The following is an 18,741-nucleotide window of genomic DNA, read 5'->3' as shown; positions in this document are numbered from 1 at the left end:
TCCATGGATTCATGCTGCTTATGCCAAATCCTGACTATGCCATCAGCATGATGCAACAGGAACTAGGATTCGTCGGACCAGGCAATGCTTTTCCACTCCTCAATTGTCCAGTGTTGATGATCGCGTTCCCACTGGAGCCGCTTCGTCTAGTTTTTAGCTGATAGGAGTGGAACCCGGTGTGGTTGTCTGCTGCAGTAGCCCATCCTTGACAAGGATCGACGAGTTGTGAGTTCCGAGATGCCGTTCCGCACACCACTGTTGTACTGCGCCGTTATTTGTCTGTTTGTGGCCCGCCTGTTAGCTTGCGTGGTTCATGCCATTCTCGTTCGACTTCTCTCATCTCATCTGTCGCTGGCTGGATGTTTTTTGTCGTTTGTTTGTCACACCATTCTCAGGAAACCCTTGACATTGTCGTACCTGGGACCAACGATCATACCACGCTCAAAGCTGCTTAGGTCACTTGTTTCGCCCATTCTAACATTCAATTGAACAGTAACTGAATGCCTCGACGCCTGTCTGCCTGCTTCATATACCAAGCCACGTCCACGTGACTGACTGTAAGAGTGATCCATTTTCATGAAAGGGGTACCTAATAAACTGTCCGGTGAGTGTATGTCGGTTTCTATGGAGTCTCTGTGGTATAGTTAGTGGGGCTATATAAGTTCTCCATTCACACAGTGAGTGACCCATCGGCTTGACCATATTAATACATACAGGAGGCAATCCCTGTCCTGTCCAGTCTACTTAGTATTACAGTGTATTAATCACATGTAGCTCAAGGGCAACAGGGATTTTACTCACTGACAGATCTGACACACACACAGACACACACACACACACACGTACACACACACACAAACACACACACAGTCATACACACTTGTACACAGGCACACACACACTCATACACACATACACACACATCTGATAGAGGGGTCTTGTCCATAGCTAGTTGCCAGTTAGCCAGTAGGTAGCGGTGCTCAGTGTCAGGCCTAGGCCAACTGACTTCTTCTTCCCAAACCCATGGCTTGTTACCGTTACCATCACAGGTCCGTCGCTGCCGGCGAGGGTGGAGGAGGTGGATGGTGTGGATGTGGCGTTGCAGCGGAGTGAAGGCGGGGTGGAGTCGGCTCTACTCTACTCCAAGGCCTGGTCCAAATACACCAAGGAGCTACTGGCCTGGGTGGATAAACGAATTAGTATGGGTCAGTCGCTCTTTCTTTCTCCCTACCCCCTCGTCTAACATACATAGGGTTCATACAGAGAAACACCTCATTATGGGTGGGTCGGAGCCACAGAATTAGATCGAACACTGTTATTAGATATTATACAACTAGTATTATATGGTATCTGTATGGTCTGAGGTACAGTCCTCTGACATACAGTGTTAATGCTGGGATCGGTGTATGCTGTGACACCGTTAGGGGTTTTTAAGGTTGCTAACCTTTAACTCCTTTTACCTCAGCTCGGGAAGTTTTTGTCTTAGCGTTAGTCTAGCCTTAGCTTTATTAGCTTAGTTTGTGCTAGCATTAGCCTTAGCTTTATTAGCTTAGATTGTTCTAGCATTAGCCTTAGCTTTATTAGCTTAGTTTATTCCAGCATTAGCCTAGCCTTAGCTTTATTAGCTTAGTTTGTGCTAGCATTAGCCTTAGCTTTATTAGCTTAGTTTATTCTAGCATTAGCCTAGCCTTAGCTTTATTAGCTTAGTTTGTTCTAGCATGAGGCTACTTGTAGACAGTAATAGATAGTTTCACACCTGTGCTATTTTGCCCCAGATAAACACAAGGACAAACTTGCATGGGTTGAATATAACTCTGATAAGAGTATTATATGCTTTGTCAATACAGTAAACTTGAAACTTACCTAAACACAGTGTAAAGTAGAAGTGTGTTCAGTCATTTACCGTTAGCTCCTCTATTTGCATTAATAGGTTACTGGGCATTTCTAGTCTCTGTCCTGTACTTAATCACTCAATGTCATCATACTACACACAGTAGCTACTTAATCATGCCATATTGAAGCTACTGGGAGAAGGACGACTCAAAATAATGGCTTGAAATGGAATGGGATCAACCACATAGAAACCATGTGTTTGATGTTGTTGATACCTTTCTGCCTATTCTGCTCCAGCCATTACCATGTGCCCGTCCTCCCAAATTAAGGTGCCACCAACCTCCTCTGATGACAACCAGGCTAGCCATTCCATTTGTTCAACACTTGCACTTTAGTGGACTGTTATTTCTTGCCTTTGGGACATGTCGTAATGTTGAGTGTCTGATTCCAGATATCGAGTGTGCGAGGAGCTACGCCAAAATGGCAGAATCAGCGAAGACAATCGCAAGTCATCAGGTGATTATGATTAAATATGTTTCTGCTCAGCTTGGTATAGTAACTATTCACCAGTCAACCGTTATCTCAAAAGATGACACCTGTCATAACATAAGAATTTTAAAGCATCTACACTGCCTCGTTTTGAATTGTGATTTGTAACTGTAGTTGTCTTCCCATCAAAAGGAGTTCATGCCATTCCGGGACATCTACATGTCTGCGTTCAAGAACGATATTGAGTACAGCCAGCTCCTACTTCAAACAGCAGCTGCCCTTCAAACCAACAAATTCATGCAGGTATGTACATCTGTCTACGTGACTTTTCTACAGTATGTCATGCTCTGATCTGCATAAACCAGACTGAGGTCGTTGATGGATATGTTAGCATTGACTCACTAGAGCGTGTGTATGTGTGTGTTTTTGGGGGGGGGGGGGTGTTGGTTCTCTAGCCTCTCCTCGCGCGGAAGACCGAGCTGGATAAACTGAGGAAGGAGGTCAAGGAGCAGTGGCAGAGAGAACAGAAGAAAATGGTGGGTGGAACTTCAAAAGATCAATAGGTCACTTTAAAAGGAAATGGTGGGTGGAACCAAAATACTTCAAAAGGTCGCTAAATGGAAATGGTGAGTGGACCTTCAACACTTCAAAAGGTAAATTTAGTTTCTAGTAGATTGACCGTATGGTTCAAGTGGAAATAGCCTAATTAATGAAAGAAGCATCTAATCAACAATGGCATTATTTTCAATTAACTCTGCAACTCTTAACTTTTTTTATTAAAAAAAAAAAATGTTACCCCCTTTTTCTCCCCAATTTCGTGGTATCCAATTGTTAGTAATTACTATCTTGTCTCATCGCTACAACTCCCGTACGGGCTCGGGAGAGACGAAGGCCAAAAGCCATGCGTCCTCCGAAACACAACCCAACCAAGCCGCACTGCTTCTTAACACAGCGTGCCTCCGACCCGGAAGCCAGCCGCACCAATGTGTCGGAGGAAACACCGTGCACCTGGCGACCTTGGTTAGCGTGCACTTCGCCCAGCCCGCCACAGGAGTCGCTGGTGCGCAATGGGACAAGGATATCCCTACCGGCTAAACCCACCCCAACCCGGACGACGCTAGGCCAATTGTGCGTCGCCCCACGGACCTCCCAGTCGCGGCCAGCTGCGACAGAGCCTGGGCGCGAACCCAGAATCTCTGGTGGCACAGCTAGCGCTGCGATGCAGTGCCCTAGACCACTGCGCCACCCGGGAGGCCCTTCTTTACTTTTTTTGACAACAGCCACCATTTTGACGTCAAAACATTGACAACAAATACACAAATTGACATATTGAAATAAATATATAAAGGATATTTCATGCTGAAACCCTCAAATTGAACTTGTCTACTATCCAGTAACTGACCCGTATAGTGTTGAGTCATCCGCATACATAGACACACTTTTAGACACACTGGCTTTACTCAAAGCCAGTGAGTGGCATGTCATTAGTAAAGATTGAAAAAAGTTATTCTGGGGAATTCCTGATTCTACCTGGATTATGTTGGAGTGGCTTCCATTAAAGAACACCCTCTGTGTTCTGTTAGACAGGTAACTCTTTATCCACATTATAGCAGGGGGTGTAAAGCAATAACACATATGTTTTTACAGCAGCAGATTATGATCGATAATGTCAAAAGTCACACTGAGGTCTAACAAAACAGCCCCCGCAATCTTTTTATCATCAATTTCTCTCAGTCAATCATCTGTCACGTTCGTTGAAATGAGCGGACCAAGATGCAGCATGGTATGTTTCCATCCTTTAATATTGGAAATTAAAACTTCAAAGAACAAACCAAACAAACGAAACGTGAAGCTAAAAATAATGCTCACAGGCAACTAAACATAGACAAGATCCCACAAATCACAATAGGAAAATGGCTACCTAAATATGATCCCCAATCAGAGACAACGATAAACAGCTGCCTCTGATTGGGAACCATACTAGGCCAACATAGAAATATAATTCACCTAGATAACCCACCCTTAAATCACACCCCGACCTAACCAACATAGAGAATAAAAGCACTCTATGGTCAGGGCGTGACAATCATCAGTCATTTGTGTAAGTCCTGTGCTTGTTGAATATCCTTCCATATAACCGTGCTGAAAGTCTGTTGTCAATTTGTTTACTGTAAAATAGCATTGTATCTGGTCAAACACTATTGTTTCCAAAAGTTTACTAAAGGTTGGTAACATACCAACATTCTGGTAGTTTACTGGTAAACTTAGGTTTCCAGTAATATCCACTCCCTATCAGTGATAGCGCTTCATCTGGAAGGCTGCACAGTTTAACACCTCTGTACAATGGAGCTCAGGATGTGAGTGAGTGTCTGGGCTGGCTAATGTACAGTACCAGTCAACAGTTTGGACACTCCTACTCATTCAAGGGTTTTTCTTTATTTTTACTATTTTCTACATTGTAGAATAATAGTGAAGACATCAAAACTATGAAATAACACACGGAATCATGGAGTAACCAAAAAAATGTTAAAAAAACATGCTTTGCCTTGAAGACAGCTTTGCGCATTCTCTGAAGCTTCATGAGGAATGGTTTGCCAACAGTCTTGAAGGAGTTCCCACATATGATGAGCACGTGATGGCTGCTTTTCCTTCAATCTGCGGTCCTACTCATGCCAAACCATCTCAATTGTGTTGAGCTCGGGTGATTGTGGAGGCCAGGCAGCACTCCATTACTCCCCTTCTTGGTCAAGTAGCCATTACACAGCCTGGAGGTGTGTTTTGGGTCATTGTCCTGTTGAAAAACAAATGATAGTCCCACTAAGCATAAACCAGATGGGAAGGTGTATCACTGCAGAATGCAGTGGTAGCCATGCTGGTTAAGTGTGCCTTGAATTCTAAATAAATCACTGACAGTGTCACCAGCAAAGCACCTCCACACCATCCACCTCCTCCTCCATGCTTCACCGTGGGAACCACATATACGGAGATCATCCGTTCACCTACTCTGTGTCTCACAAAGACACAGCGTTTGGAACCAAAATCTTAAATTTGGACTCATCAAACCAAACAACATATTTCCACCTGTCTAATGTCCATTGCGCGTGTTTCTTAGCCCAAGCAAGTCTCTTCTTCTTATTGGTGTCCTTTAGTAGTGGTTTCTTTGCGCCAAGTCAACCATGAAGGCCTGATTCATGCCGTCTCCTCTGAACAGTTGATGTTGAGATGTGTCTGTTACTTGAACTCTGTGAATCATTTATTTGGGTTGCTATTTCTGAGGCTGGTAACTCTAATAAACATGTCCTCTGCAGCAGAGGTCATTCTGGGTCTTCCTTTCCTGTGGTGATCCTCATGAGAGCCAGTTTCATCATAGCGTTTGATGTTTTTTGCGACTGCACTTGAAGAAACTTTCAAAGTTCTTGACATTTTCCGGATTGACTAACCTTCATGCCTTGAGGTAATGATGGACTGTCGTTTATCTTTGCTTATTTGAGCTGTTCTTGCCATAATATGGACTTGGTATTTTACCAAATAGGGCTATCTTCTGTATACCACCCCTACCTTGTCACAACACAACTGATTTTAAGAAGTAAAGAAATTCCACAAATTAACTTATAACAAGGCACACCTGTTAATTTAAATATATTCCAGGTGACTACCTCATGAAGCTGGTTGAGAGAATGCCAAGAGTGCAAAGCTGTCATCAAGGCAAAGGGTGGCTACTTTGAAAAACAAAAGTTTCTGTTTAACACTTTTTTGGTTACTACATGATTCCATATGTGTTATTTCATAGTGTTGATGTCTTCACTATTATTCTACAATGTAGAAAAAAGTAAAAATAAAGATAAACCCTTGAATGAGTAGGTGTGTACAAACTTTTGACTGGTGCTGTATGTCTCTAAGGATAGTTTCTGTGTGTTTCCTTATGTTTGGTACTGTGTGTCTCTAAGGATAGTTTATGTGGGTTTCCTTATGTTTGGTACTGTGTGTCTCTAAGGATAGTTTCTGTGTGTTTCCTTATGTTTGGTACTGTGTGTCTCTAAGGATAGTTTCTGTGTGTTTCCTTATGTTTGGTACTGTGTGTCTCTAAGGATAGTTTCTGTGGGTTTCCTTTTGCAGTGTGAGAGAAAATTGAAGTTGAACCATAAACAATGATTAGTACTGATTCAGCACATGTTTGTTAGTGGGGTTTGACTTTTTTTATTAGTTGTATGTACAGGGTACACATGGCATTCACCGCCCAATGGAAGTCGACTACAAGGTATACTGCGTATGTCAGAATTGACATTTCGTAGCAGGTTAGGATAACTTATACAGCAGGTTATGATAATTCATGTAGCCGGTTAAAATAATTAGGTTAAGGTTAGGAAAAGGGTTAGCGTTAGGGTTAGCTAAAACGTCAATTTGACATCTGTATCCCGTCTAGACATGACTGTGTTAGTGTGTTTGTTTGCCTTGTGTTAACGCTGTGTGTGTTTTCAGCATGAAACGGATAGTGCCCTGAGGAAGGCCCATGTTCTGCAGGCCCAGAGACAGGAGGAGTATGAGAAGGCCCGGGTGTCCACCAGCCGAGTAGAGGAGGAGCAGCTGGGATCAGGCAAGCTGGAGAAGAGACGCAGACTGGAGGAGGAGGCTCTGCAGAAGGTAAGACATCGTCCGTGAGGCCCATAGCTCGTCCGTGAGGCCCATAGCTCGACCGTGAGGCACGTAGCTCGACCGTGAGGCACATAGCTCGACCGTGAGGCTCATAGCTCGACCGTGAGGCACATAGCTCGACCGTGAGGCACATAGCTCGACCGTGAGGCACATAGCTCGACCGTGAGGCCCATAGTCGACCGTGAGGCACATAGCTCGACCGTGAGGCCCATACATCCTCCCTGAAACCCATAGCGTAGCCCATGAGGCCTTAGTTACTCACGGAGGCCTATAGCTTGTCGCTGAGGCTCAAATCTTACCTATGAGGCCCAAAACTAATCACTGAGGCCTAGTCTTCACTCAGATACACAATCAAATAACAGTTAATAACTTCTTAGCAACTAACCCTAAACTGCTAAATTAGAATCCACATTCTTTATCTTGGTCAGGTCGCAATTGTAAATGAGAACGTGTTCTCAACTTGCCTACCTGGTTAAATAAAGGTGAAATAAATAAATAAAATTCACATACTGAAGATGTTACCATTTGATCAGTGGATTGTAGTTGTGACATGTTACCCCCCCTCCCTGCCTTGTTTCATAGGCGGATGAGGCCAGAGACCACTGCAAGGCCTGTCTGACAGATGTAGGGGTGAAGAGAGTGGACCTGGCCAACACAAAGAGGGAGATCCTCACCCAGTTACGAAAGCTGGTCTTCCAGTGTGACCTCACTCTGAAAGCGGTATGTTGAGGAATAGAGTATACAAATATTTTCAGAAATGTAGTAGAATTGTGGAATGTAATAGAGATGTTTAACTTCTGAGCTTATTTGACTATAAAACAAGCGTGTCATTGGTCCCTCAAAGTTTTTGTCAAGGTAGTTCCTAGATTTCCAATGGCCGTCTTTGAACATGGTGTCTAGTCATTCTATTTCTATAGGTGCTGTATCTCAGGGGCTTGTGTCTGTCTGACTCCCCAGATGACTGTGAACTGGTTCCAGCTGCAGCAGGCCCAGGTTGTGTCTCTGCCTGTCAATCACCAGTCTCTGTGTGAGAACTCCAAGCTGTATGAACCGGGCCAACACTACATCGACTTCGTCAGGAGTCTCCCTGCCCATTTGGACAGACCCAGGGTGCAGTGCTACGCCTTCGATGCTACTGTCTCATACTGTAACAACGCACGGTGAGGGGAACACCGGATGGTGTGATTTTGATGTTCCTACTACTGCGCCATCAATGTATTTTAAACCTGAATATCCTAAAAACATGTGACGCATCATCGTACCTAAGAGGCATTATCAAAACAAATGAGTGAGTTATTCTCTGTGGGAGAGTAGGGAGATTTTAACAGAGACCTACTGCTTTAGACGGGAAAATGGCTCGGAGAGAATAGTACTATATTTAGAGATTTGCTGAGAAGGAGCGACTGGGAGAGAGGGGATTGTGTTAGCAGAGAGAGAGAGAGAGAGATTGTGTTAGCAGAGAGAGAGAGAGAGGGATTGTGTTAGGAGAGAGAGAGAGAGAGAGAGAGAGAGGGATTGTGTTAGGAGAGAGAGAGAGAGGGATTGTGTTAGGAAAGAGAGAGAGAGAGAGGGATTGTGTTAGCAGAGGGAATGAATGAGAGAGAGAGAGAGGGGGGGGGGATTGTGTTAGCAGAGAGAGAGAGAGAGATTGTGTTAGCAGAGGGAATGAATGAGAGAGAGAGATTGTGTTAGAGAGGTTAACACAATTGAGTTTGGCCTGCAGGTCTTCCTGAGGAAATGACTGGCCATGGGAGAGAGAGACAAAGAGAGAGAGAGAGAGAGAGAGAGAGAGAGAGAGAGAAGGGGGGGTGGGTGTAAGTGGAGAACTCTTGGTTTTATATTTCTGTTTAGCCCATTTCTTCTGACTGAAACTCAAATCAAAGCTGTGAAGCTCTTTTGCTGATGCTACAGATATAAAATAGGCCCAAGATGGCTGTTCTTAACTCCACCTATTTCATCCTTTCATGAGTGGTCGTCATAGACTCTGATGTCATGGTGTACTAGTGACAAAGACAGTGGATGACAGAGATGCTTTGTTCTTGGTTGGTTTACCTCACAATCCTTCCCCCTGATCAGAAGCAGAGGTTAAATATAGACCTATATCCTGCAGACGGCCCAAATGCACGTCCTTATAGCAGGGCCCATTGATTAGTATTACATCCGTTGATTATTAGTAGGCCATTATCAATTTCCACATGAATGCGATTGGACATGTTGATTGGGCTGTTCATTTCGGCTTTGTATTGATGTTAATGGGATTAATCAATTTGCTCTTTCAGCTTCGGAATTGGGCAATCATGTATGTAAATGCTATGGATCCATCCATGTGAGCTCATGTTGATTGATTACACTACCCTCACCAGACACTAGATATCCTCTATGTTTAAAGCCTATGATGTGAGACGTCAGGTTAACTCTTCACTATCTCTCCCTCCTTCCAGGTTGCCTCTCGCCAAGCGGTCGTTGAGCAGCACCCACTGCAGTACCCACAGTTCCCACGGTAACCTGTCTCAAATGTCCGCCACCTCTGGAGACTTCCTGGGGACCGACGAGGTGGACAGCCCGGTCCACACACGGCCCGCCAACAGCAGCACCGACATCCAAGGTAGCCTCATTTTGTGACGAGGGTGGCCTGGTCGTTTACAGAGAAATACATAGAGGTATTCTGATGACGGTTGATTCTGTAATTCAGGTTAAAAGGGAAAACCTCAGCAATCCGTTTAGATCACAATAGACTACAGCTAATTATCTACTTGAAACACATTGAGAAAGCAACATGGCATTCTACTTTTCTTATGCATGCAGATGGGTTTTAGTCTGGCCTAACAGCTCTAGATGGTATCTGTGTTTTAGTCTGGCCTAACAGCTCTAGATGGTATCTGTGTTTTAGTCTGGCCTAACAGCTCTAGATGGTATCTGTGTTTTAGTCTGGCCTAACAGCTCTAGATGGTATCTGTGTTTTAGTCTGGCCTAACAGCTCTAGATGGTATCTGTGTTTTAGTCTGGCCTAACAGCTCTAGATGGTATCTGTGTTTTAGTCTGGCCTAAAAGCTCTAGATGGTATCTGTGTTTTAGTCTGGCCTAACAGCTCTAGATGGTATCTGCTGATCTGACAAATGCTCGCTTCTCAGGGCCTGATAACTTTGTTTTCGTAGAGGGGAAAAGGCTGTGGTGTGTGTGTGTGTGTGTGTGTGTGTTTGTGTGTGTGTGTGTGTGTGTGTGTGTGTGTGTGTGTGTGTGTGTGTGTGTGTGTGTGTGTGTGTGTGTGTGTGTGTGTGTGTGTGTGTGTGTGTGTGTGTGTGTGTGTGTGTGTGTGTGTGTGTGTGGTCATTCAGGGAAACAGACACACCCTCACACTCATCAGCTCCTTCGGATATAAACGTTTTTTTTTGTTGACAAAAATGAAAACTTGTCAATTTGTCACTTTTCCCCGAGGTTGGAGTAATAACATGTTCAACTACTTAAGACATTGGCTCGTATATCTAAGTTGTAGATTTAGAGAAAATGAACAACCTAAGGAAGAATTTTTCACTTCTCTTATTGATTTTCCAAACCCCAAAACCTGGCCTAGTCTGTTTGATCTGTTTCCCAAACATTCCCAGAGGTTTTGCGATATTGTGCCTCTGGGTTTAGAAACTCTCTGACTCTGTAACGAGTCGTTTTTTTTTTTTGTAGGCATAATTTCACCATGTTATAATCTGCAGAAGAGTTCAATTACTATCTCAGTTTCGTAATCTGTCTATTTCATATCCAGGTCGTCAAAGGCATTGAAAAGAAAATCACATTTTGAATGTTAAATTCATGCTTTCATAATCAACCCGTTCAGGATAAATCATTGTTGTTTGTATACATTTGATGTGTAAAGAGGTCTTTGGAATGATATTGTTCTTTTGTGATTCTCAAGTGTTTCAATTTGAACCACTTGATACTAAATGAATGTGCTCCTCTTTCCCACATGACCCACTCATTATGCTATCTAGGAAACAATTAGCTATCTAGTCCAGTCTGTGGTTACTTTGGTTGGTTACTGAATTTCTATGACAGAATTTGCATAAAATGAATTTCTAGTCTATACTTTTTTTCTAATGTTTTGATTTAAATATAATAGAAACATGCATTTAAAAAAAACTCAAACAAATCCAAGTTCAGTATTCTACTATTGGATTAGATCAATACTTATACATGTGTCAGAAGTGTAATTCTGACCTCTGACAATGACACTTCTGACAGTAACAAATGACATGACTATTCCCTTTTGTTTGTTCCAGCTCTGAGGTTCCAGGGCCCGTTCCGAGCCTGGGGAACGGGTAGTCAGGGCGGGGGGATGTGCAGTGACTCAGAGAGCACCGGAGGCAGCAGTGAGTCCCGATCCATGGACTCCCCCACCGCCAGCCCAGGTAAGGCCTTGTCTTCCCACCCTTCCTAGCCCAGGGCCCTATCTCCACACAACCTACACTACACTAGCCTATGCAGGCTAGTCAAGTTCTTCCACACAGATCTATACAAATAATTTCCGTATGGACCTCACTTTGTGCACGGGGGCATTGTCATCATGATGAAACAGGAAAGGGCCTTTTCCAAACTGTTGCCACAAAGTTGGGAGCACAGAATTGTCTAGAATGTCATTGTATGCTGTAGCGTTAAGATTTCCCTTCACTGGAATTAAGGGGCCAAGCCCGAACCATGAAAAACAGCCCCAGACCATTATTCCTCCTCCACCAAGCATACCTGGGGCAGGTAGCATCCTCCTAGACATGACACAGATAGACAGCAGGATAGCAGACACCCTCCTAGACGTGACACAGACAGACAGACAGCAGGATAGCAGACACCCTCCTAGATGTGACACAGACAGACAGACAGCAGGATAGCAGACACCCTCCTAGATGTGACAGACAGACAGACAGACAGACAGACAGACAGACAGACAGACAGACAGACAGACAGACAGACAGACAGACAGACAGACAGACAGCAGGATAGCAGACACCCTCCTAGATGTGACAGACAGACAGACAGCAGGATAGCAGACACCCTCCTAGACGTGACACAGACAGACAGATGGACAGACAGCAGGATAGCAGCCACCCTCCTAGATGTGACACAGACAGACAGACAGCAGCCACCCTCCTAGATGTGACACAGACAGACAGACTGACTGACGGACGGACGCATGCCTGAGTCCTGATGGTGTGTCTATAATACCCTTGAAGGACATTTGAACTACAGGCAGGTTTAACAGTGACATTTTCTGGAGTTTTGTGTTATTCTGGTCAGTGTTCAACCATGTGTTGTATTCTGTGGATTATGTAACATGCTGATTTCTGTTTGGTTTTAATTAAGTGTTATGATAGTTTTCCTTTAAATTACTTATAGTGTTACAGTTACTCTCATGTTATCATACACAACAACAGTTCCTGAGTGAGATGTTTTAATGAACAAGTTACAATTAACTTAATTGGATTAATCAATCTGACTCGTTAGAACCTTTTGAACTCATACAAATCTAGAATGATTGGACTGAGTGATTGCAATCTAGCCAGTCAATTCATTCCTTTATTCCCTTAGTGCCCCAATGTGCCGTGTCATTGAGATGGGTCTCTTGTCCAGGCCATTATCAGAACAATAAGGGAATCAAGCACAGGGATTGATCAGTGAAAGGAGGTATGAATTGCCCAGAACGTCTTGTGAGTGATCCCTTGCTGGTCTCCTGACCACTTGCCATTGGTGGGCCCAGGGGTGCCACGCCCCACAATCTCAACCATGTCTTATAATAAGTGGACTCTGTCAGTTACTCAGTCCATAACAATCAAGGCCTGAAGCTATGGCTAGAAAGGAGCAGACACTCTGAGATAACCTCCCAAACCAAGGATCAAGCACTATTACTAGACCAGGCCTCAGACAGGCGACAGTAGTAGTGAGTAGCTAGACAATACTATTGACAAGATACTATGAGGATCTTTTGTGTGTTCACTGCCTCCTGCTCAGGTGACTTCAACAGGAGATTACGCAGAAGCCCGTCCACGGGGACCATGTCGTCAGCTGATGACCTGGATGAGAGAGAGCCACCCTCGTCGTCAGACAACGGTGAGTCAGATAGTTCATTCATTTGATATGGCGCTATAAGTTTCATTTGGAAAAGTATGTTGTCACACTTTTCATGTCAATAAAGTTTTGGGATTTTGAATTTGAGTTCAGAGAATGTGTGTGTGTGGTAAAACTGTTGGCCATGCTTGAAATGTCCTAAGAGTATATTGTAACAGTTCAGAATGTGTAATAACAGTCTAGTGGAGAGGTTATCTCTTCAACGGCAGTAAAAAGTAGTAGTCTAGCAGCTAGAGCATTCGGCCAGTAACCTAAATATTGCTATTTAGAATCCCAAAGCCGACAAGGTGAAGGAGAACTGTTTATGTGCCCTTGAGCTAGGCACTTAATCCTAATTGCTCCAGGGTTGCCATTGATAATGGCTGACTCTGGCTGTGACCCCCAGCACCCAGGGGGTGTTGGTATATGTAAAAAGATCATTATAGGTACACTGACTGAGCAAAACAAGGTTTGGAATAACAGCAGAAAATACACATGACCAAAAGTATGTGGACACCTGCTCGTCAAACATCTCATTCCAAAATCATGGGCATTAATATGGAGTTGGTCCCCCCCTTTTACTGCTATAACAGCCTCCACTCCTCTGGGAAGGCTTTCCACTAGATGTTGGAACATTTTTGCGGGGACCTGCTTCCATTCAACCACAAGAATATTAGTGAGGTCGGGCACTGATGTTGGGCGATTAGGCCTGGCTCGCGGTCGGTGTTCCAATTCGAGTTTGATGGAGTTGAGGTCCAGGGCTCTGTGCAGGCCAGTCAAGTTCTTCCACACACCGATCTCGACAAACCATTTCTATATGGACCTCGCTTTGTGCACTGGGGCATTGTCATGCTGAAACAGGAAAGGGCCTTCCACAAACTGTTGCCACAAAGTTGGAAGCACAGAATCGTCTAGAATGTCATTGTATGCTGTAGTGTTAAGATTTCCCTTCATTGCTACTAGACGTTTCCAATTCACAATAACAGCACTTACAGTTGATCGAGGCAGCCCTAGCAGGGAAGAAATTTGACAAACTGACTTCTTGGAAAGGTGACATCCTATGACGGTGCCACGTTGAAAGTCACTCAGCTCTTCAGTAAGGCCATTTTACTGCCAATGTTTGTCTATGGAGATTGCATGGCCGAGTGCTCGATTTTATGCACCTGTCAACAACGGGTGTGGCAGAAATAGTCAAATCCACTCATTTGAAGGGGTGTGTGTGTCTCTCTCTATGTTTCGCCTCCCCAGGTCTGGATGAGATGGTGACAGAGACAGCCAGTTCCCCAGGTCTGTTCCATGACATCCAGATGTCCAAGGCAGCCCAGACTCACAAGCTGAGGAAGCTGAGGGCCCTGTCCAAGTGCAGAGAGTGTGATAGTCTGGTGGTCTTCTATGGGGCTGAGTGTGAGGAGGTGAGTGCTCTGTCCAACACTGGTTCTCAATCTGGGGTATTATACCGCTGGAAGTACCTGGCCTAATCACAGTGGGGGGATGGAAGTACCTGGCCTATCCACAGTGGGTGGATGGAAGTACCTGGCCTATCCACAGGGGGGGTGGAAGTACCTGGCCTATCCACAGGGGGGGGGGGGGGGGGGGAGTACCTGGCCTATCCACAGGGGGGGGGGGGGGGGGGGGGGGGTGGGGGGGGGGGGGGGGGGGGGGTGGAAGTACCTGGCCTACCCACGGGGGGGGGTGGAAGTACCTGGCCTATCCACAGGGGGGAATTGGAAAGACTCACAGGAACATAGGCATAATGATCAGTTGCACATTAGGGGGTACTTCAGGTAGAGCAAAATGTGTTTGGGGGTACGGTAGGTAAATGTGTTTGGGGGTACGGTAGGTAAATGTGATTGGGGTACGGTAGGTAAATGTGATTGGGGTACGGTAGGTAAATGTGATTGGGGTACGGTAGGTAAATGTGATTGGGGTACGGTAGGTAAATGTGATTGGGGTACGGTAGGTAAATGTGTTTGGGGGTACGGTAGGCACATGTGTTTGGGGGTACGGTAGGCACATGTGTTTGGGTACAGTAGGTAAATGTGTTTGGGTACGGTAGGTAAATGTGTTTGGGGGTACGGTAGGTAAATGTGTTTGGGGTACGGTAGGTAAATGTGATTGGGGTACGGTAGGTAAATGTGTTTGGGGGTACGGTAGGCACATGTGTTTGGGTACAGTAGGTAAATGTGTTTGGGGGTACGGTAGGTAAATGTGTTTGGGGTACGGTAGGTAAATGTGTTTGGGGTACGGTAGGTAAATGTGTTTGGGGGTACGGTAGGTAAATGTGTTTGGGGTACGGTAGGTAAATGTGTTTGGGGGTACGGTAGGTAAATGTGTTTGGGGGTACGGTAGGTAAATGTGTTTGGGGGTGCGGTAGGTAAATGTGATTGGGGGTGCGGTAGGTAAATGTGATTGGGGGTACGGTAGGTAAATGTGATTGGGGGTACGGTAGGTAAATGTGATTGGGGGTGCGGTAGGTAAATGTGTTTGGGGGTACGGTAGGTAAATGTGTTTGGGGGTACGGTAGGTAAATGTGTTTGGGGGTACGGTAGGTAAATGTGTTTGGGGTACGGTAGGTAAATGTGTTTGGGGTACGGTAGGTAAATGGGTTTGGGGTACGGTAGGTAAATGTGTTTGGGGGTACGGTAGGTAAATGTGTTTGGGGTACGGTAGGTAAATGTGTTTGGGGGTACGGTAGGTAAATGTGTTTGGGGGTACGGTAGGTAAATGTGATTGGGGGTACGGTAGGTAAATGTGATTGGGGGTACGGTAGGTAAATGTGATTGGGGTACGGTAGGTAAATGTGATTGGGGTACGGTAGGTAAATGTGTTTGGGGTACGGTAGGTAAATGTGATTGGGGTACGGTAGGTAAATGTGTTTGGGGGTACGGTAGGTAAATGTGTTTGGGGGTACGGTAGGTAAATGTGTTTGGGGGTACAGTAGGTAAATGTGATTGGGGTACGGTAGGTAAATGTGATTGGGGTACGGTAGGTAAATGTGATTGGGGTACGGTTAATAATTAAAACAGGGTAAGAAGCATTGTTCTATAGTTGTCCCAATTGGAAAGAGTCTATAGAACACAGACCGCCATCATCCACCACTGGATATTTGGGACTCTTTCTGGGAGCCTGTACTCTCCTCTCACTGGAATGTTCTCTCAGCTCTGCTTATTTTACATAGAGTTACATGACATATTTATTCAACATTGAGATGCCATTTGGATAGATTGGAACAGGACAGTGAAAGATGGTTACTTGAAGGGAATTATTATTATTATTATTCAGACGATTATTATTCAGACGTTTATGTATCGCTGAGGCTCTGTGAGAGGGTGGCGCTAGCAACGCCAAGGTCGTGGGTTCAATTCCCGCTGTCGATGTGTATGTTAGTCACTTTGGATAAAAGCTATATGCCAGGTGGATTATATACAGTAGTGTTGCTAGCTGACGTGGATATTAACTATCGGACTCCTCTGATGTTTTCCCAGTGCTTCCTGGCCTGCCATAAGAAGTGTCTGGAGACTCTGGCCATCCAGTGTGGTCATAAGAAGCTGCATGGTAGACTGCACCTCTTTGGCGTCGACTTCACCCAGGCAGTTAGGAACAACCCAGACGGAATCCCTTTCATAATCAGGAAGTGTACCTCTGAGATCGAGAATAGAGCGCTGGACATGAAGGTAACATAATGCCAGCATTTTCATTGGAACGTTATATAGCCTCGCTTGTTTGGTAAATCTTCTCCATTGTTTCAGATGTCACCCACCCCTGAAGATGTTCTGTTTTTTTGCATGGAAATGATGCTTGTTAGGAGAATAAAATGGCCCTAAATCTGATGTGTCTTGGTTGTCCAGGGGATCTACCGTGTGAACGGGGCCAAGTCCCGTGTGGAGAAGCTCTGTCAGGTATTTGAGAACGGCAAGGACCTCGTGGAGCTATCTGACCTTTACCCCCATGACATCAGCAACGTGCTCAAACTCTACCTGAGACAGGTGGGTCACACAGACAGTCCAGACCAGACAGACATACTTCTTCAGGACAAGATAGTCGCTATCCAGAACCTTAAAGTGTTCTTCGGCTGTCCACATAGGAGAACCCTTTGAATAACAATTTTCGGTTCTAGTTCGAACCCTTTTGGCTCTAGATAGAACCAAAAAAAAAGGGTTCTACCTGCAACCAAAAAGTTTATCCTATGGAGACAGCCGAAGAACCCTTTTGAAACCCTTTTTTCTAAGAGTGTAATTACAGAGTACTCCAGGCAGACAGACCGCACACTAGCCCAATAATATTGACTTATCTTCCTTGTCTTCATTCATTGCTAGTTTATAGCTTCTCCCTTTGTCCTCCATTCCTGTCTGTTGTATATTTGTCTTCATTCATTGCTAGTTTATAGCTTCTCTCTTTGTCTACATTCCTGTCTGTTGTATATTTGTCTTCATTCCAGTTTAAAATGAACTTCCTTGTTTATTTTCTCTCCCTGCAGCTTCCAGAGCCTCTCATCCTGTTCCGTTTCTACAACGACTTCATCGGCCTGGCCAAGGAGAGCCAGAACATCATCGTGGATGAGGTGGAAGCGTCCAGGGTCAGCCCCGCCTCCATGACCCCGCCGCAGGTCAGTGTGGAGCTCAACCGGGTCCTCTTTAAGATAAAAGACCTACTGAGACAGCTGCCCCCGGCCCACTACAAGACCCTGCAGTTCCTCATCCAACACCTGCACAGGTACCCGAATCTATTCAGAGAATTTAGATGAGTTGACTGGTGCTGCGCAATTCTGACTTTCATGTAAATAATGTATTGATGTCAATGGGAGACTTTGAGTTAAGTCAGTGGATCTTAAGGCAGAATACAACCCTATTAATACAGATACCCAACTTAAAGGTCCAGTGTAGTCAAAAACATTATTTTGTTTGTGTTTTATTTTTATATATACAGTTGAAGCCGGAAGTTTACACACACTTAGGTTGGCGTCATTAAAACTCATTTTTCAACCACTCCACAAATTTCTTGTCAACAAACTATAGTTTTGGCAAGTCGGTTAGGAAATATACTTTGTGCATGACACAAGTAATTTTTCCAACAATTGTTTACAGACAGATTATTTCACTGTATCACAATTCCAGTGGGTCAGAAGTTTACATAACACTAAGTTGACTGTGCCTTTAAACAGCTTGGAAAATTCCAGAAAATGATGTCATGGCTTTAGAAGCTTCTGATAGGCTAATTGACATAAAAAAAATTATCAGTTTCTCTGGTTTTACTATTTATAGGTATGTGTTCGGGTAAAACTAACATTTTTGTTTAACTCTATAAAGTACTGACAACATTTCTCCCAAATTCCAAATAGAAATTTGGCCATTTAGATAACAGAAAAAGATGCGGTGTTGTCAGACCTCGAATAATGCAAAGAAAATAAGTTCATATTCATTTTTAAACAACACAATACTAATGGTTTAATTTAGGAAGAGTTCATATTTGGTGGAATAACCCTGATTTTCAATCACAGCTTTCATGCGTCTTGGCATGCTCTCCACCAGTCTTTCACATTGATGTTGGCTGACTTTATGCCAATCCTGGCGCAAAAATTCAAGCAGCTCAGCTTTGTTTGATGGCTTGTGACCATCCATCTTCCTCTTGATCACATTCCAGAGGTTCTCAATGGGGTTCAGGTCTGGAGATTGGGCTGGCCAT

General features: G+C 44.4%; 1 protein-coding gene across 2 annotated transcripts in view; it reads left to right on the top strand.

Moving 5' to 3' along the window:
- The window catches only part of LOC120050903 (rho GTPase-activating protein 29-like), a 107,652-nt gene that overhangs the window by 85,218 nt on the left and 3,693 nt on the right, over positions 1-18,741 (top strand). For both annotated transcript variants that reach the window (XM_038997425.1, XM_038997424.1), the window contains exons 7-20: positions 1,050-1,205; positions 2,285-2,349; positions 2,515-2,625; positions 2,778-2,858; positions 6,802-6,963; positions 7,558-7,695; positions 7,933-8,135; positions 9,417-9,580; positions 11,244-11,372; positions 12,964-13,062; positions 14,308-14,471; positions 16,545-16,733; positions 16,908-17,045; positions 17,537-17,772. In XM_038997425.1, the coding sequence (XP_038853353.1) occupies positions 1,050-1,205; positions 2,285-2,349; positions 2,515-2,625; positions 2,778-2,858; positions 6,802-6,963; positions 7,558-7,695; positions 7,933-8,135; positions 9,417-9,580; positions 11,244-11,372; positions 12,964-13,062; positions 14,308-14,471; positions 16,545-16,733; positions 16,908-17,045; positions 17,537-17,772 (2,035 nt within the window). The remainder of the gene's footprint in view (positions 1-1,049; positions 1,206-2,284; positions 2,350-2,514; positions 2,626-2,777; positions 2,859-6,801; positions 6,964-7,557; positions 7,696-7,932; positions 8,136-9,416; positions 9,581-11,243; positions 11,373-12,963; positions 13,063-14,307; positions 14,472-16,544; positions 16,734-16,907; positions 17,046-17,536; positions 17,773-18,741) is intronic.

The sequence above is a fragment of the Salvelinus namaycush genome, chromosome 7 (genome assembly GCF_016432855.1).
Source record: "Salvelinus namaycush isolate Seneca chromosome 7, SaNama_1.0, whole genome shotgun sequence".
NCBI classification, from domain to species: domain Eukaryota; kingdom Metazoa; phylum Chordata; class Actinopteri; order Salmoniformes; family Salmonidae; genus Salvelinus; species Salvelinus namaycush.
Note: the sequence above shows the minus strand (reverse complement) of the source record. Positions and strands in the feature narration are given on the sequence as shown.